The sequence below is a fragment of the Nanorana parkeri genome, unplaced genomic scaffold (genome assembly GCF_000935625.1).
Source record: "Nanorana parkeri isolate BGI_ZX_2015 unplaced genomic scaffold, ASM93562v1 scaffold57, whole genome shotgun sequence".
NCBI lineage: Eukaryota > Metazoa > Chordata > Amphibia > Anura > Dicroglossidae > Nanorana > Nanorana parkeri.
The window spans coordinates 184,376-204,778 of record NW_017306325.1 but is presented as its reverse complement, the minus strand read 5'-3'; the positions used below and the strand labels follow the sequence as shown (position 1 = coordinate 204,778).

General features: G+C 42.2%; 1 protein-coding gene across 2 annotated transcripts in view; it reads right to left on the bottom strand.

The window, feature by feature from the left end:
* Positions 1-5,603: 5,603 nt before the first annotated feature.
* The window catches only part of HSPD1 (heat shock protein family D (Hsp60) member 1), a 19,291-nt gene continuing 4,491 nt past the window's right edge, over positions 5,604-20,403 (bottom strand). For both annotated transcript variants that reach the window (XM_018576148.1, XM_018576149.1), the window contains exons 3-12: positions 18,399-18,651; positions 17,143-17,225; positions 15,937-16,032; positions 14,720-14,813; positions 13,337-13,505; positions 11,076-11,175; positions 9,006-9,251; positions 8,734-8,908; positions 6,860-7,038; positions 5,604-5,852 (exon numbers count right to left, since the gene is read on the bottom strand). In XM_018576148.1, the coding sequence (XP_018431650.1) occupies positions 5,694-5,852; positions 6,860-7,038; positions 8,734-8,908; positions 9,006-9,251; positions 11,076-11,175; positions 13,337-13,505; positions 14,720-14,813; positions 15,937-16,032; positions 17,143-17,225; positions 18,399-18,651 (1,554 nt within the window). In that variant the 3' untranslated portion in view covers positions 5,604-5,693. The remainder of the gene's footprint in view (positions 5,853-6,859; positions 7,039-8,733; positions 8,909-9,005; positions 9,252-11,075; positions 11,176-13,336; positions 13,506-14,719; positions 14,814-15,936; positions 16,033-17,142; positions 17,226-18,398; positions 18,652-20,403) is intronic.

The following is a 20,403-nucleotide window of genomic DNA, read 5'->3' as shown; positions in this document are numbered from 1 at the left end:
CCCCCGCGACTGAAGTGCTTCTTTCACTTCTCCTTGGATCCCCTGCTGCCTCTGCCCGGGAGAGCGGAAGAGCTGGGGGGATCCAGAGGAGAAGCTGAGCCCCCATGTGCGTGGCCGAGGCTATGTGTCCCCAGGTATGAATGAACAGGATGGGATTTACATCACTTCCTGTTCATTCATTAGTTTCTCAATGGTGAGAAGCACTCTGTACAGAGGCTCCTCCCCATTCAGAAACTGGATGATGGTATGGTTCTACTATTCACTTGCTGATAAACTGTATATAAAAGTTGAATAATGGAATTTAAAAGTAAACTACATAGAAATGATAGAAACATGAGTCAATGCATTGGTAAGACTAGATAATTAGATCTATTTTTTTGATTGGGGATTATGGATGCAATTTTATGATTACCCATTGTAAGTAGCATATTTGACAGGTTTGTGATAAGAACATGGTTATACATTATTTTCTACATGGGGATTATGGGTGAAATATCATGGCTACACATCCCAAGGAACATATTTAACACATTTCTGATAAGAATATGGGTATAATTAGTTTTGTACATGGGGATTATGAGTGAAATATCAAGGCTAGACATGCCAAGGAACATATTTAACATGTTTTTCATAAGAATATGGGTATCATTATTTTTCTACATGGGGATTATGGGTGGAATACCATGGTTACACATCCTCAGGAACACATTTGATGTTTCTGACTGAAATATGGTTATAATTATTTTTCTACATGAGGACTATGGAAGGAATATCATTTTAGCACATGCCAATGAACTTCTTTAACCTGTTTTTGATAAGAACATGGGTATAATATTTTTCTACATGAGGATTATGGGTGGAATATCATGGCTACACATCCCAAGGAACATGTCTGACCTCTTTCTCATAGGAATATAGTTACATTGTATTTGAGGTTGAATAAAGACATAAGTCCAACCTATTGCGTGTATGCATTTATGAGCAGGTGTGTGCATGCATATAAGTCCATGTGTGATTTTTTTTTTATACAAGAATATCATGTCCCCCCTTAATCTCCTAACCTCCAACGAGAACATATTTAATTTGAACAACCTTGTTTCATAGTTCAGATCCTCAAACCCCTTAATGAGTTTGGATGGCCTCCTCTGGACTTTTTCCAGCTCAAGGACATTCTTTCTGAGTATCGGTGACCAAAACTGGACCGCATACTCCAGATGTGGCCGAACCAGTGATCTGTAAAGTGGCAAAACTATAGAATTGTCCCTGCAATACATTCCCTTCTTAATGCAAGGCAGGACTCTGCTTGCTTTGCTTACAGCAGCCTGGCACTGCGCGCTGTTCTTCAATCTGTGGTCTATGATGACCCCCAAATCCTTCTCTGTTTCCGACTTCCCTAGTGACACACCCATAAGAGTATAGTCCCTTTGCCTATTTTTAACTCCAAGGTGCATTACCGTACATTTATCGACATTGAACTTCATCTGCCATACAGTTGCCCATTCCCCGATTCTATCCAGGTCCTTCTGTAATGTTATAATGTCTAAATCTGTGTCTACTAACCTCCCACTTTTCATATCATCAGCAAACACTGAGACATGACTAACACTGAGCTATAATTATTGTTCTCCATTGGGTTTTGGGTGGAATATTATGATTACACATGCCAAGGAACATATTTAACATGTTTCTGATATGAATATGGGTATAATTATTTTGCTATATGGAGATTATGGGTGCAATATCATGAGTAAGCATTCCAAGGAAGACATTGGGCAATAGATTATAAATAGTGCACAATTACAAAATAAGGTTGCCACCTTTTTATAAAAAGAAATACAGGCTCTGCGATTGCATTTATAGACTTAACATTGACCAGCCATTTTTTTTTAATTATTTATTTTGAAACCACATAAGAAAACAGAAAGTTACCAACAATAGCCAAAGTACAAAGACTAGGAGGACATGTGTAATTATGATATTCCACCCACAATCCCCAGGCAAAAAAATTATAACCATATTCTTATTAGAAAAAGGTCAAATATACTACTTGGCATGCGTAATCATGATATTCCACCCATAATCGCCCTGTTGAAAAAAATAGGATTTTTGTACTCACCGTAAAATCCTTTCTCTTCCGTTCATTGAAGGACACAGGGAACAGATCGGAGATCATGTACTGTAGGGACGTCATAAAGCAGTACCAGAAGAGGGGTGGGCAGAAAAAAACAAACAACCCAACAGAAAACAATCCCCTCAAATGGCCACCTGCAATACCTTGCACCCCAAACCAGCATCCACCGATGCCAAAACATACACCTTATAGAACTTGGCAAAGGTGTGAACAGAAGACCAAGTATCGGCCTTACAAACCTGAGAAACCGAGGCAGCATGATGAAAGGCCCAAGATGCCCCAACAGCCCTTGTAGAATGGGCCTTAACAGAATAAGGAGGCTCACGCCCCTTAATGGCATACGCCTGAGAAATCATGTTGCGAATCCATCGAGAGATGGTGGCCAAGGACGCTGCACCGACCCTTCCGAGGACCATCCGCAAAAACAAATAAGGAATCCGACTCGCTGAAGCCATAGCATCCAAATAAACACGGAGAGCGCGAACCAAACAGTGCAGCGCCCTCTCCTTCCTATGAACGGGCTTCGGACACAAGGAAGGTAAGACAATGTCCTCATTGAGATGAATGGGCGAAACCACCTTAGGCAGGAAGGACGATCGAGGATGCAGGACCACCCTGTCCCGATGCAAGAACCACCAACTCCGAAACCCGGCGAACGGAGATGATCGCATCCAAAAAGACCTTCCGAGACAAAGTCAGAAGCGGAATCTCCCGCAAAGGTTCGAAAACAGATTCCTGCAAAACCGAGAGCACCAAGTTCAGATCACAACGCGGTAACGGGAATCAAACAAAAGGAGCAATCCGCGCAACCCCCTGTACGAAGGCGCGAACCAAAGCGTTGAACGTGACGGGCTTCTGAAAAAGAACCGTCAAGGCAGAAACCTGGCCCTTTACCGTACTTAAGTCCAAGCCGTGATCCACACCACGCTGCAAAAAGGCCATAATCCTGAACAACCGAGGCAGAAAACCACCCGACTCACACCAGGCAAAATAAGCCCTCCACGTGCAATGATAGATCCTCCGAGACACGGCCTTGCGAGCTCTCAGCATCGTAGAGATAACCGCATCCGACAGACCACGGTCCCTCAACAGCCACGCGTCAAAGTGTAGAAACGGATGGTCCCCCTGTAGCATCCTGGTGTGGTGCTGCGCATAAGGCACCGCCTCGAAGGAGGCCACCATGAGACCCAGAACCCGCATGCAAGATCGGATCGTCGACCACCGGCGTGACCGCAACAACCTTGCATGCAAGCGAAGCTTTAGGAGTTTTTACGTGGGCAGGAAAACCCATGCTAGGACGGAGTCCAGAACCAGGCCCAGATACTCCAGACGAGATGGCACCAGACAAGACTTTTGGAAACTCAGGAGCCAGCTGAACTCCTCCAAAGACTGCAGAGTGATCGCAAGGTCCGTCACCAGAGCAGAATGCGACGCCTCCTTCAGCAGAAGATCGTCCAGATCCGCACAAAGGTGTTTAACCGCTTGAGGTCCAGGATGGGGCGAATCCCCTCCTTCTTTGGAACGGTAAACGGGCTGGAATAAAAACCCTCTCAACATCTCCGAGGAGGGCACCCGAAAAGTTACCCCCTGGAACAAGAGATCCGCCAGCACGCTGTTAAGGTCCACAGGCCGCTGCGGAGGGAGGCTTGTGTTGGAAGGAAAGAACAGAACCTGTCCCCTGGGCAGGACAGAAACTCGATTTTGTAGCCCGAAGACACCAACTCCCACAGTCAAAAGGTCCACAAAGAGTCAAAGGCTTCCCCTCACCCTGGAACCCAGAAATGGGGGCAGACCTTCATGCCGAGGGGGGCTTACCCTGGGGCTTGGAGGACTTTGGTTGCCAGGAACGGTTTGCAGCCTGGGAAGAGAAAAAATTCTTAGCTCCTGCCGCTAGGCAAAAAACTGGAGACTTGTCAGAAAGTGGGGGGCGGTTTGGCCACCAGCAGGGGCCGCAATGTTTTGTGCCTAGCATCCTCCTGCAGGTGGCGATATTACCTTACAGTACATGATCTCCGATCTGTTCCCTGTGTCCCTTCAATGAACAGGAGAAATAATTATACCCATATTCTTATCAGAAATAGGTTTCTTTGGCATTTGTAACCATGATACTCTACCCATAATTCCCATGTAGAATAAACCATATTCTTCATGTCATATATCAAACATGTCAAAAGTGTTCCTTGGCATGTGTAACCATGGTATTTGTCAGGTGTTTTTTTTTTGCTTAAAATGGGATTTCGGGTGCGTTCGTGAAGCGTTCCAATGCAGCTAAAATAGGGCAAGCAGTATTTTTTTTTCTGAATGCATCACAACAGACTGCACTGGTGTGAATAGAGCACCAGAAATCCCATAGGAAAGCATTGTGATGTATTTTGACTGCAGCAGCCAAACTGAACGGACTGCATCTGGTGTGAACTAGTCCTAATCCCCATGTAGAAAAAGAATTATAACCATATGCACATTTGCCACTATTTTTTGCAACTTAGTATCAAGCACTGCAGAAAAGAACAAACCTATTTTGAGTTACAACATATTAATGTCCATGTAAGGGTGCAAAAAGTATACGGACACCTAGTGATAGTGCTGAGCATTGCAGCCAATCATCCCAATATGCTGTTTAGTACAGCCAAGTAGAATATTCTTTACAGCTGAAGACAGCGCAATCTTAGGCTCGATTTAGGCTGCCCGTGTGACCAGTTAGGACATCAGCCATTTGATGGCTTAAAAGTTCAGTTGAGAGAGGACCTAAAGCACACTGGCAACTGTGCCAGTGATCATCACAGGCAAGCCTCCAATGTAACTATCTTACGAAATCATTAAAATCAGCGAGTTTAGTAACACAATTTAAACACAATATAGATTTCTCCATTCTTTGTGGAGTGGGGCAGAGAAGAGTCCTTGCCTGTCACCCAAAAGCCTAGATGAGATATCAGCCCTAGCTGGGACCAACTTTGATTGCGACAAAAGGCAAAGTTGGTGGCCGTTACTGGCCCTATTCCTATGAAGACACTTCCATAACCAAAAAGTGAAAGCAGCATTGTACGGATAATTTTAAATCATGTAAATGTTCACCATTTAGGAGCATAGCCGTCCTGGGAACATCTATATTAGACTTTTAGTGTTTGAGAAAACAAGCAATCATATGAAACCATGTAAGCAGTTTAGAATAATCTGTCAAAGCGCACATATGTTTTATTTAGGGATTATATTACACTTTAAAGGGAGATAGTATTTTCTGCAGAAAAAGAAAAGACATGTAAAATTCTAGTTTACAAGATTACACTATTCAAGTATCACTGTTGAAACATTTATTTAAAAAAAAAAAAGAAAAAGTCTTACAATATTGTCAAATGCAAAATACAGGGACAGACACCTAAGGAATGTACAAAGATGAATCTGAAATAAATTATGCAAAAGGCAAGATGATGTCGATGACAGGCAAACTGCATAATCTTCAACGTCCCACTTATTTGCCAGCCATTACTGATGTTCTGGTCTTCTTGGCTTCTGGACAACTGTAGGTGCTGGACATTCAGTAAACAGCTCTCCATTCAAGAGTCCTTTAGAACATTCCTCCTCCCATTCCGCCCATGCCACCCATACCGCCCATGCCACCCATGCCAGGATCCTTCTCTTCTTTTGGCAATTCCGTCACTACTGCTTCTGCAGTTGTTAAAAGAGAAGCTACACCTGCTGCATCCATTAAAGCAGTTCGTACAACCTAAGTCACACACACACAAAAAAAAAAATTGATTAGAATAAAAATTGAATTACACAATGATTACAATATACTTGCAACAACAATCTTATGAAATCTTCACAAGATCAGATAGTTCCATTGCAAAGGTTTCATTCCAATGATACTCACTGTGCTGCCCCACCCAACCTTTGCTTGGAAAAACACTTCATGCCAGATCCTCTGACTGCCCATGTGTGCAAAGGCCCTAATCATTCCAATGGATGAGCCGTACTCCAGGCAGCTTCCAATCATTGAGATGAATATGGCTCATTTCATAGGAATGAAAGGGTCATGCCAAAGAACAAGTGGGGGAGGTCTTCTAACAAAGGATGTGTGGTCCTGCATGAAGCTGCACAGTAAATATCACTGGACCAGGGAGGAAGTTAAGTACTTTACATGGCAGGCTGCACTCAGGGGGTGGGGGCATAAGCTGTTTAGCTGGGTGGGGTTAAGCTGCCAGGCCATGCATCCCATTTTCAATAGCATGACAGTCTCAGCCATATTCCCTGCTTTATTTCTATAAATATTTCACCAATTGAAAAAAAAAAAAATTCCAAAATATATTGCCCCCAGTAACAACTGAAAAATAATTGGGTTAAGAGTCCATGTTTACAAGCCATATAGCCTGGCCAAATACACAAAGTGTATTTGGCCAGGCTACTTCACATAGCAGCATTACCACAATAGTGTATACAACATGTTGCCATTTACTAGTCTGCAGCAAAACCCATAACTGCCCAATTTATTTAAAATAAATATGTGAATACTGCACTGGTAGATGCAAGAATTAAAAAATACTTATAGGAATGCATCACAAGGAGGTACTTTTCTGAAAATGCTTGTTGTGTAGCTCTGTAGGGTCTTTAACACCCAGTTTCAGTTGGTTTGTTTTTTTAAGTGTGGCATTTCTGGTAGCTATACAATTTTGCAGCCGAGTACGTGGAAAAAAGAAAAATAAAACTATAAGACCTATATGTTTCTAGTGATACCTTAGTGGGGTCAATTATGCCTTTTTCCACCATATCAACAAATTCTCCAGCCATAGCGTCATATCCAATGCCAGCAGGGCTTTGCAGGATTTTTTCAACAATCAAAGATCCTTCAACACCAGCATTCTTTGCTATGGTCATTGCAGGGATCCTCAGTGTTTTCCTGATTATTTCAATTCCTATTAAAAAAAGCACACACAGCAAGTTAAATATACCATTGATATACACAAAACATATAGATATAAAAACTGATACAGAACCTACGTATATAGTGAAGAATTGCAGAGTAATACCACATCATACAGCCATAGACTAACCACCAAGACATAGCTGTGATGTTCTCGGGATGCTTCAAAACATATTTTCTCCCTAAAACCCAGATTGTTTTTAAGATTGCCAACAATGATTACGATAAGCACTCTAGCTGCCGTCTAAGTGACTGGACATAAAGTGGACCTAAACTCTGCTAGGGTGACATTTAGTTTGCAAAAGCACTGTGTATCAAACACTTGCCATTTATTCATAGTTGTTTTGATCTTTTTATGCAACTTAATGTTGCCAATCTACTCCAGCCTATTTCACCCACTTCCAGTCATACATTCACTCCAGTATTAGCTGCATATCATTGACTGGTTTAAAGTGGAACTAAACTCTGGATGCAGTGCCAAAACAGAGGCAGAAAGAGAGTAAAAGGGGCTAGTCACCAGCATGGCCCGCTGCCACCTTGCAGCTGGTCTTTCCCCATTACTGACTTACCATGCCTTATTCCGCACTGCGTTTCTGTGTAGAGGTAGGGGTTTTGCTCCATGTTAGAGCCTCCAGCAAGCAAAATAATCCTTTAGCAACATCATCCAATCTCACTTAAAAATTCCTGAGATTAGCAGTAAGAGGTAGCAGTGCCTTAGAGCTCACACTGCAGATGAGGAGCTACTCAAATATTAGCACAGCAGGGCCTAGGCACACTCCATATCAGAAGTGCACTTTTTTTTTTTGAAAAGGAAGAACAGTGAAAGTTACAGAGTACTGTGTACTGCACGATGAACATTTGTAAATGTTTCCTATAACACAGCAAATATGCACTTTTGGAGTCCAGGTTAAGGACAGTGAAATAAGGTGGACCATGCTGGGGCAATGTGTGTGGGAATGACTGCTTTTAGACTCCATCAGGAACAAAGCAAGTGGGTCACAACAGAGGAAGTGCTTGAACAAAGACATAATTTGTATTCATTGCACTACTGTAACGAAAGTGCAGATTAAAACTACATGCTAAATATACACAATTTTAGTGTTTGGGCCTGGATCTACTTTAAAATATTGGCAGGAAAACATCTATTCTACAGAAAGCCACATACTACATGGCAGTCGAGATCACCTGGGTGGTGCAGCACTTCCTTTCCTTACCCAACTCATAAAAACAAAGGATCAGCTCCAATTCCAGAGATTCAACAAGCCGAGATCTCTATGTACAACAAGTGCTTCCGAAAGCCCCATTATGAAATTAACACTTTGGCATTCCCTCTCCTGACCTCCAAGTATTATACGCTGTGTCACTTAATAGCATGGGAGGTAGGCATCTGCAGGAAAAAACTCCCCATGTTGGGGGGGGTCTCCTGGTGAAGGGCCATTAATAGGCAAGCAGCTTTAAGCCAGAATTAGTGTCCATGTGGCAGTTTATAACGCAGCATGCAAAAGTGTGCATCGGTGGCATTAACAATGCAAACACAAAATTGGGCAAGTTGGCACACATAGCAAGTGTGAATGGGGCCTTATGTGACTGTTTTCCAAAATCTATGCTTATTTCCCATCCCTTAACTTACTGTACATTGCCATTTGACAAACAGCAGTAAAGAATATATTTAAGAACTAAAAAGTACCAATTTTTTGATCCTCATTAGATGGCGTCAAAGCGTCCAGCGCAGGTATACAACGCAACAGCGCACATCCACCTCCTAATACAATGCCTTCTTCTACTGCTGCACGTGTGGCATTTAAAGCATCAGTTACTCTGTCCTTCTTTTCATTAACTTCAACATCACTGGTTCCACCAACCTAAAAATAATTTCAATATATAAAATCAATGGCTGCTCAAAAGAGGGAAAACAAAAAAATCCACAAAAAAAAAAACCAACAGTTCTTCAATTCTTACCTTTAGTACAGCAACTCCATCAGAAAGCTTAGCCAGTCTCTCATTTAATTTTTCTTTTTCATATTCACTGGTTGTAGATTCCAACTGCTCCTGGATTTCTACAATTCTTCTCTCAATATGTGCTTTCTCTCCCTTTCCTTTCAATATCATAGTGTCATCCTTTGTTACTATAACCTCTCCCACCTTTCCAAAGTCATGTGGCTGAATGTCTTCAATATTCAAGGTAAGACCCTCTTCTCCAAAGACCTACGTATGAAAAAAACATTTGGAATATTTATATGCACACGTTCAACCCTAATTATGTATCTTAACATTTTTATTCAACTCAATTTACATTGGTGCTATAGGAGTATGCATTCAAGTCAGATCGTGTGCTCAGAAGCAGCTTACCACATATATAAAAGGTAGTACAAGAGGGGTTGCATGCATTTTTAACAAAAAGGTTAAGTTACTTTCAGACCCCAAGGTTTTTAGTTGCATTGGCTCCTGAGATTTGTTCAGCTCTGGCATGCCAATATAGGTCATACACTACACATGCGCAAATGTGCAATGTTAAGGATTCAAGGGACTTAGCTTGTGGCTAATTGTGTTCAACCGAACTGAGCTCGGGTTCACATCTTAACATTTCCCTAGTCCTATCCATACAGGCCAGCCAGTTCTAAAAATGGATTTTCCCTACATATCAGGTACAGCATATAGTTACAGATTTCAGAAAATATTTCATTTTTGAAAGTACTCTTGTCCTTTAAAGTAGAGCTTTGGCCAGACTGTGGACATTCCAATATGTCCACATCGGTGCGCACAGCCTATTGCATTAGGGTGTGTACAGAAATGTACAAACACACGCATATATAAATACATACACAGACCAGAGGCATCCCAGATTCCCATCTCTTTAACTGTTCCATACAGAGGTGCAGTTATAAAGGGAGCCTGGCAGGTGGTCATGTGGGCACCCACCCGGCTTCCTGATTGGATAGGAAGCTGCAGCCACGCTCCTTTGCAGTTTCCCAGGCACCAAGGATTGGGGCTGTTATGTGAGGAATGTAAGTGGCAAGGGCTTCTGTGCTCTGTATTGCTGAGCCGGTCACAGAGGGATCTTTGTGATCTCTCCGACTCAGTGACTAAAAACACGGCGCCTGCTGTTGTGGCTTTGTGTGGTGCTCAGGGTATTGCCCACATGGCTGTGTATGTACATATTTACAGACAGCTTAATGACGTGCCCTCTATAGTTACAGGCACAGTGGAGTAATTAATCCTCCAAGGTTTCCAACAATAAGCCTTTTCATTTTAGTAGCTTAGCTCATTCTGCTCCCCCCTCCCAGTGTGACTTAGCAGGTCAGGGAGGGCTTGTTTCATACCTTCTTTACAGTTTAGTAATGCAAAACTGTCACTTACTCAGCAAAATTAAATTGAAAGTAGTCTGCAATATAAGAAGATGAATACCCACCTTTCCTGCAGGTGTTGGGTTCTGCAGGACATAGGGGTTGGCAGGAGAAACAGCAGTGGCCAGCGGGACACACACATACTATCCGATACACCTAGAAGTTTCAGATAGCAGTAGTGCCCGGAGCTCTGCAACACAATCGCCCATAAGAGAAAAGAGTATTCATCATCTTCTACTTTCAGTTTGGCCAAGGAAGAGACAGGGTCACTTGAAGAACATGTCAATATTTGAATATCCATAGCCTGGGAACAGTTCAGCTGTAAAGTGATAATGTCATTTTTGTCGAGTTTACCACAGGCTATGATATAATCATTCACAGAGATGTTCATTTAAAATGGCTGCTGTGTGTATTTTGTGTCCAACAGGATATAATAAAATAGCAATATAGCTCCTTGGTCTTTTTACTTTCGTCTCTGCAGCAGATTATAATTTTTTTACCCCTAAATAAAGCCGTTGTCCCCTTGCCCAACTGCAGAAAGTGCTAGCCTAGATAACCCTGCACATAGTTCTGCTACTCTCACACAGCTTTCAGGGTTTCTGCAATGTCAATATGGGGCACTGTGTAGTAATCAGAAACTATAGGTTAACGCAAATAGGTTTTCATAAATTCTGTGCCAACTTACAACTCCACCAGAAGCAATGGCCATATCCTTAAGTTGATTTTTTCGATTATCACCAAAACCTGGGGCTTTTACAGCAACTACCTGAAGACCAACTTTTAGCCTAAAATAAAAAAATAGAAATAAAATGTTGTTACAAAACAGGCAAATATTATAGATCTATACTTATGCATATGTGTAACTATATTACTGCTCGTTTTCCCACATGCTGAACAAGAGAAAAATCAGTGGATTCCCCAGTGCATGCTAAACCAATGTGGATGGGGGAATCTACACTGCTGGCTATTAAATGCAGAAAGCAGCAACACCCGCAGTTACCCCGAATACCTAAATAGTGACGGTATCCAATAGGATGAAGTCACTGTTGAGACGATAATTTTCTACCCAGCTCAGTCAATTTAGAAACAGACTTGAACATGTGGTGCAGAGACACCCAAAGCTCAAATTTCAGCTAATCCCTGCTGAATTGGCTGCAGTTCGAGCTGTGTATGGCCAACTTTAATCTCAAAAGTATTTTCTCAGAAACATCCGACATCAATTGTACAAAGTTTCAGACTGAGAACCATTGCATTCTATATATTTTTTTATAATATAATAATAGATATATCATGTCTACAAAAGTCTGAAACTTGTCAAGCAGTTTTGTCTATGCCAGGGGTCGCCAGAATTTTTTTTGCTTTAGGATTTACTTTTTAAAATGACGAACTCAATTAGATCTACCTATGAAAAAAACAAACTGGGCTCTGACAGTTTATACTGACAGTGTGTCTTTCCCTCTCTGAAGGTGCCCACGCACCTTAGGATAATCGTATGATAATCGTGGGAAATCCCGCGATCGTACGATTATCGTAAGGTGTGTGGAAGCCGTGCGACCTCTGCTACTGTAAGTTCGCACGACTTTTATCTTAGGAACATGTTCGAAAACCTTCCGAGAATCGTACGATGCCCGTTCAGCATTGCGGTCATCGGAAGCCCGCCCCTCAGCGGGTCGAGCTTGCTATCATTGCAAGTACGATCTGCCTGTCAAGATAGGCAGATTGTAAGTTTTTTTTTTATTACCTTACAACCATCGCAAGACAGTAGTCTTGCGATGGTTGTAAGGTGTGTGCCCAGAATTAGATTTATACACTCAGAGCCAGGATTGTGGGGTGCGCAGGAGGAACAAGTGCAGAAATACTCCTGCAGTTGTAATATGTACATGAATGTTCAAACCACAGTGAAACTTGACTGAATTGTTCAATGTGCTTGCTAAAGACTCAAGCTACTTTAACCCCTTCGTGACTGACTACGTACAGTGTACGTCGCCAGCATCGGGGCTGTTTAAACAGACTCCCGGTGACTTTTGCCGCCGGGACTCTGTTTAAACTTGTAGAGCCGACTGTCGGCTTTACAACAGAAGCGATCCTGGCGACTTACCTGTCGCCAGATCGCTTCTGTGTCCCGAAGAAGGGGCCGCCCCCGCCCCCCCCCGTGGGGTTTTAAGTAATTTTCAGGCCTAAAATGTGGAATATAACATGGGTACAAAAAAATGGAAAAAAGGCCTCAGTCATGAAGGGGTTAATGAACTTTGGCCAATGTGTGGCCCCGTCGTCACCCTCCATTTGTCAAAAATCACATTTTTAAATCAACATTGACTGCAACCAATCAGATCGACAGGAAGGATTCTTTTGTCTACCTCTTCTAGTGTATAGCCAGCTTTAGTGTAATAGAGAAGTGCAGGATACCACACAAACTAACAACCCAGCAAAACAAGCCTAACATTCTCATGGGCTTCAGCTAGACTGAAGAAAAAGGCTAAAGCATTGGCATTTGTGCTTTGTACACCCCCATACACCTAGTCTTCCCCTTGATATTATATGGATAAAATATTACAGCCAGTGCATTTGCCTGAAGGTTCTAAAAGTTGCATGACAGTTCAGTACTTTAAAATCATTATCCAGATACTTGTGACAAGCCCCAAATCTCCTTATAAGTTCCAGGACTTTCTTGTCCTCCTGCAGTGCTAGTGTGGCCGAATGCGTTGTATACTGCAGGGAGGGGCCCATCCCCATCTGCAGCGTCAAACACAATTGGCCACACTAGCACCAAGGAAGGGAGCTAGGGACAGTGAGCCGAATTGCGATCTACCAGCGTTAGGTTTGCGAACGACTGTTAGATCGCAATCGACCTAATGGGCACCCCTGGTCTATACAATACCAAAATATAATTTTGTATCTATTCAGCAGCTCTCTCTGTGGGCAAAATTTATCTTTCCATCAATTTACCTGTTGAGAACTAAAGTACTCAAAGCTTCCCCATCAACATCTTCAGCTATTATGACTAAAGGTTTGCGATGGGCATTGGCAATTTCAAGAGCTGGAACTATAGACTGAACACTAGAAATTTTCTTCTCACTAAGCAGAAGATATGCATCTTGGAATTCACATTTTTGACCTGCAAAGAGAAAAAAAAACATCCGTTTGCCATAGAATTGTATCATTAAATAGTTACATAAAATAATCTGCAAAAAAGCTCCAGTGAGAAAACCCCCCACAAATATGCTACCTGTGGTGCATACTCAGTGCACTCCCTGCAAGGTGATTCCACCTTGAAGCTTAATGGGAGGAAAGAGCATGTGTGCGACACTCCATACAGTGGATCAGTCCCTCAGAACCAACCTCTTCTGCAGTAGGAACCAGCGGAAAGCAAGTATTTAAAAATGCACCCAGTGATTCATGCAATGAGGTAGCTCCTGGTGTGCATCCTGATTGGCCTACACACCTGTTTCTGGAGAGTACGTCTTTAGAGACAGGGCAAGGCCTGAAGCAATGCCAACAGCTCTGGACCTGAAAAGTGTTGTTACCAGAATGAAGTCTGGAAAGCACCTTACGTGGCGTTACGTGCCCGAAGCACACTTCAAGGCAAGCCCCACACAGTCCAGTGGGGTCTGAATGTGGCACTCCAAAAGCCAGGCTGAAGAGGAGTGCCGGATAGCTGCAATCAGAGAGACCAGTTCTAGCAGCAATGTAGAGAAGAGCTTTTTACTGAAGAAAACATTGCTATCAAAATTAGGTGTTCTCCCAGCAGATCTGAAGAAAAAACATGCATCATCCTAGGACACCAACAAAAATCTGAGGCATGCGGACAGCGGGCGAGGTTTTCCTGGGCTGGCCTACAGTTTACCAGTGTCCAATCGTTCTCTAGATGCAGAATAACCCACAAAATTTCAAGGGTTTATTTTTTTTAAATTTTTTTTTAACTCTGACAGCTTAGCATTAAAAGGTAATACAGTGCTTAATGTGCAACCAGTCCAGTTTTATTTGGGAATACAGTGAGAACTGCTTAGAAGCCTTACTGGAACCCCTGTTGGGTTTTCACTGCTAACTGGGTTTTGAAATACATTTAACCTTCAAATTATGTCCTGCTCACATTTTACCAGACAGGAAGTGAGGGGAACTTTCCAAAAGCATGCATGGAAATAAAAATGCTTTCCCTTGGTAAAGTATGAGAAAGATCAATCTGGGAGGGGTCCTAGCTATCTGGCTTTATACCTGCTGCAGATTCTCTCACTTCCTGTCTGCAGCATTAAAAAAGTGAGGGCAAGTCTAATTGTAAAACACAAAGTAAAAAAAGGGAAGGTTAAAAAAAAACCGAAAAAAAACCCCTACCTTTAGCAGTATTTATAAAATATGGAGAAATGTAGCCTCTATCAAATTTCATTCCTTCAATTATCTCCAGCTCATCATGAAGTGTTTTTCCATCCTGTAAAAATATTTGGCATTATTCACTTATAGCAAAGTAAAATGCAACACTTACCCTATCATTTCCACGTTATTAAAGAACAGTTCCGGGCAAATACATTATCTTTTGCTGTGGGGCTACCCCTGCACTGCAAGAATTAAGTGTTTTTGATCTGGGGTGTAGAGGGGGGAACTGGCGAAACTCATCCCTTCTGACCTTGGGCAGAACACCAGTGATGTGGTACAAGCTTCAATAAACTACTCTAGCAGAATCCACTGCGCAGCTAGCTTTTTTCTGTTTGTAAGGTATTGCCCTGTTAAGATTAAAAATTCTGCTGGCAGCAGAAATGGGGAACATTTCAGAGAAGGGTATGTTCCTTCCTAACTGTACCTCTCCCAGATGGTGGGTGTCCAAATATGCTGAAGCCAAGGAAAATTAGCTGCACTATACCTACTTCTAAACACAAAAGGCTTATCACATCACTGAAGAGGAGGAGTTGTTCCAGGCCTTGGCATCACTGGGTATTTTATTACAAGGCAAACGTTTGTATCCTGCATCATCTTTTCCCTTGAATCTGAAGGGAATACATATATACACCACACTTGTCATGTGGAGGTGGATCAGGATAAGGAACACTACACTTCCTGTTCCATCTAGTTTCTACTGAGAACTGGGACAAATAAGAGGGAGCTGTAGGGGAATAAAGGTAAAAAACACCTAGTCTTCTGGAACATGCTAGGCACCACCATGTAGAAGTGGCAGGAGCAAAAGAAGACTGCCAGCGCCCCATACACAGATCTACCATGCAATCACAGCTTTGCGACAGCAATGTTGTCGAAAAGAAATCTAGCCCGATAGATCTTTACAAGTAGCAGAGCAAACACTAAAAAACCAAGATAGATAAAAAGTAGTGGATATACACAGGACTTTAAATTTGAAAGCCTTGTTTTATAGGATACCTGAACCCAGCCTCTTTTCACAAAAAAATTATTACATTTGTGATTTTAGTTGCAGAAGTTTGCTATACCACATTAACGCAAATACATACACTTGAAAAATTAGCCCCATTACAGTACAAAAAAAAAAATCTGCAATGTTCAAACCATTTAACCTCAATCCATTTACTGAACTGACAAATACACACCTTGACTGTTAGAACACCATTACGACCAACTTTTTTCATAGCATCAGAAATAATTTTGCCAATTTCTTGATCTCCATTTGCAGATATTGTAGCAACCTACGAAGAAAAGAAAAAAAAAAACCCCCACCACAGATTAGCAAAAAGCCTAGATATATCATACTGCTATGCTGTGAATAGCAAGACAAAGTCTAACAAATGGACTTCCTGCATATTTAGTTTAAAGAAGCAGGGAGTCAGAGGAAGGATACCTCCTCCCCTTCACATAGAGACTGACCTTCTGCATTTTTAGTTTGCAGAAGCAGACAACCCGTATACAGGCAGTGACCTTGGCTCTCTAAAAGGTGCCCATACACTGCACAATTATCGTACGATAATCGTATGCGATCGTTTTTTCGTACGATAATCGAGCAGTGTGAACGGAGACGTGCGACCGTTTCTACTGTACGGTCGCACGTCTTCTGTCGAACCAGCATGTTCGAAAACCAGCCGGGAATCGTACGATTCTCGGCTGGTTAGAACGGTGCTCGGAAGACAAATGCCGAACGGGCCGGTGTGCGCACGCGCACACTGCCCGTTCAGCATTGCGGTCATCGGAAGCCCACCCCTCAGGGGGGCGGGCTTGCGATGATCGAGAGTGCGATCTGCCTGTCCAAGATGGGCAGATCGTACGTTTTTTTATTCCCTCTACAACCACCGCAAGACTAAAGTCTTGCGATGGTTGTAGAGTGTATGGCCACCTTTAGAAAGACCATCATGCCCTAAAAACACAGCTTCATGACACACCCTGTATCAACTGTAAAATAAGGATTTAAAAAAACAAAAAACAAACAATGCTTTAGATTTGGGTGACAAATTCACCATTGCTACACACGGATTATGGAAACCAACTCAATATACAAAAGATAAAAGGGAAAGGGACACAACAAATGCACTTTAAGGGGGATGAAGGAAACACCTGCTAAACACAGATCAATTAAAAATCAAAGCTATTCAAATAGTTGGTATGTCTTCTGCTCAATACATAAGATGTAATGCACACCAATCATGAGTGGGGGGGGGATACATTTAGGATTTCTTTTTTTTTAAACACATTAGAGGGAAAAAAATAATGTGTGCATCAGAACAAAATGAAGCAGAAGAATAAGTCCAACAAAAAGAAACATGTGGTATTTTTGCATATAGAGACTAAAAGGACTAAGAAATTACCTGTGCAATCTCTTCTGGTGTTGTTACAGGTTTTGACTGTTTCTTCAACTCTGCAATTACGGCATCAACTGCCAACATAACACCTGTAAAACCCATTTATGACAATATTAAAAGCCAAGCAGTTTTACCTCTAAAAATTTAACGGTTTAGTATGCAAAGACTAGAGCTGCAGAAGTAACATTACAGAAATGAAAATGGACAAGGCAAGAGGAATGCACATTACAATGGAAAGCCAAGCAAACACTTCATGTACATATAAGCCATTTAACTTTTTAGTCCTTTCCGAGACATTTGCTATTCAGTTCAGGTCCCATTGTTCCCCAGCTTGCAGTGTGGCAAAGGTTTTAAAATTAAAGCCCCCACTATTTTTTAGTTCACTTTTACAGTTTCCCAGTGTCACTTGGAAGCTCAGACAGAGGCTTAATGTTAAATCATTGTTCAATGAGCAGAGAGGTGAACCAGCAAATAGGGTCCTCAGTAGCCTGGCCGTCCATTGGGAGGTGTGTGAATCACAACTGTGGCTGCGCAGAAATACAATCTTTTTAGCAAGTGAACAATGCACATGTGCACACTTCAACTGAATATTAAATGGTTAGCCTGGCATTCTGCATTAAAAGGAGACTATTTTAGTCCCAAATCAAACACACCAATACAGCAGATCTAGGCACTTAACTTTCCAATTGACTGGTATGGTGTAGTGGGCAGTCAAAATGCTATCCATTTGTCTTTGAAGTCTAATGCCTTTATTTGTTCATTTAAAGCCGCAACCCAGCCAAGTGTATCAAACCTCTGGTGACAAACAAGTCTTTTAAAAAGGGTACCATTTCCTTTTTATTTGCACATTTCCTCTTAATTATGTTTTAGTACATAAAATTTTAAATCCGATAGCTATGAAATATTCCACTTTAAATCATTACCAGTGGTAGCCAGAAGGGGGAGCACTATGCTAGAGTTCCAGCAGAAAGGGCAAAGTCTTGTCTACTAGAACACATATACAAGCAGTACAGGGCCTTCTTATAAGAAAGCCCAGCAAGCTGTACATTTCATGGACGCACCTTGTAATAAATGATGATTGGTTTAAGTTTTACACAAATTATTAAAAGTGGTATGTGTGTCTTATACAAATCTTTTAAACATCCTGCAACCAATATGCACAGTTTTCCAAAACATGCAAGATATCTGGTCGGGAAAGAGTAAAATTATAGTAATGCCAGTGTTGCAAACTACACTAAGAAATTACCATATACAATACATACCCCTTCTGATTTCCAATGGATTTGCACCTTTACTGATTTTTTCAAAGCCTTCCTTAGCAATTGCTCTAGCAAGGACAGTTGCTGTAGTTGTGCCATCGCCGGCTTCCTCATTTGTATTGTTAGCAACATCTTGAACAAGTTTAGCACCAATGTTTTTGTATTTGTCTTTTAGATCAATTGCTTTTGCCACAGTGACGCCATCTTTGGTTACTTTAGGACTTCCCCATGATTGCTCAATGATGACGGTTCTTCCCTAAAAAAGGATTAAAAAAAAAAAAAAAAAAAAAGTTATATTATTATTATACAGGATTTATATAGCGCCAACAGTTGCGCAGCGCTTTACATTACAAGGAAGACATTACAGTCACAATACAATTCAAGATGGCAAGGAGGGCCCTGCCTGTGAGGGCTTACAATCTAAAAGGGAGGGGGAAGTGATACATAAGGAGGTAGCTGTGTGGGGATGAATTGTTTGCGAACGTGATGGTAGAGCGGTTAGATAGCGTTGGGAGATAAATGGACAGGTTGGGGTAGAAGGTTCCATAGGATGGGAGTGAAGTCCTGGAGGCGAGGATGGGAGAAGTTGATGAGGGAGCTGGAGAGCAGGTCTTTTGAGGAGTGGACGGTTAGCCCTCGTTCACACCTGAACGTTTTGTAGCGTGTTCTACGCTCGAAGAACGCTCTACAAAACGCTCAAACATCTAAATCCCATTGTATTCAATGGTCTGGTTCCCACCTTGGCGTATTTCCGCCCGTCCCTAATGCGCTAAAAAACGGCCCACGCCTGAAAAGGTACATGTACTACTTTGGGCCGTTTTTGTTGCGCGTTTCCATTGGGATACAGCCAAGTAGCCCTCGGAAACGCGTTTGTCGCGCAATTTTTTTACTGCGAATCGCGGTAAAAAAAAAACACGCGACAGACGCGCATATGCAATACGCCTAGGTGTGAACCAAGCCTAAGGGTAAAATTTGGAGACAAGGTTTGAGATATAGCCGAGGGTAGAGTTGTGGATGGCTTTGTGATTTGAATTTTATCCTTTGGGCTATAGGAAGCCAGTGCAGGGATCGGCAGAGGGGGGTTGCAGACACTGAGCGGTGGGTTAGGTGAATGAGTCTATCAGCTGCATTCATGATAGACTGAAGAGGGGATAGCCTGTGTAGAGGTAGGCCAATGAGGAGGGAGTTGCAATAGTCGAGACAAGAGATAACAAGCGAGTGGATGAGTAGTTTTGCAGTTTAATTGGTGAGGAAGGGGCGTATTTGGAGATGTTACGAAGGTGAAGGCGGCAGGATTTGGATAGTGATTGGATGTGGGGAAGAAAGGTGAGGCTGTAGCTCGCGGTATACCGAGCTTAGGGTAACGGGAGAACGCTAGTTTGTGTCCTCCCGTTACCCCAAGGAGAACTATGGGGAAAAACACTGACCCCATAGTTCTCCTTTAACCCTTGCAGTGCTGAGGTAGCTCAGAGTTCTTCTGTAAACCAGAAATGTAACAGCCTACCAGCTAAGGGCCTTTGCTTTCCTCTAGGCCAAGTTGTAGTGAACCATTCCACCTCAACTCAATAGCATGGCAATCTAGGGTTACATTTTAATTACCCCGTCATATAGGAGAGCTATTTTAATACACTCTGGAGGCTCCCTGCTCAAACAAAAACCTGGATCTATGAAAATCTTAGAAATAAATTCTATGTAGCTATCAGAAACCTGCCTTGGAAGCTTGAATCAGATTAGTTACACAACACATCCCCTATGCAACCTGCAGACCTACTTAGCCAAAAGAAAGAAATACATTGGAGTGGGGCAGGCAGAGCTTAGAAGTTTCAGACTTGAACCTGGCCCAAATTGTTTTGCATAAAAAAGGTCTTCCAGAAAGAAAATGGATACAATATATGAAATGTTTAGGAAGTAAAGAGAATATGACTTGACCTTTCAATTTCTATGGTAAACTGAGACTCTTGATGTTGCGACTGGAGTGGTGAAAAGGGGAGACAGTAGGTAGGTCATC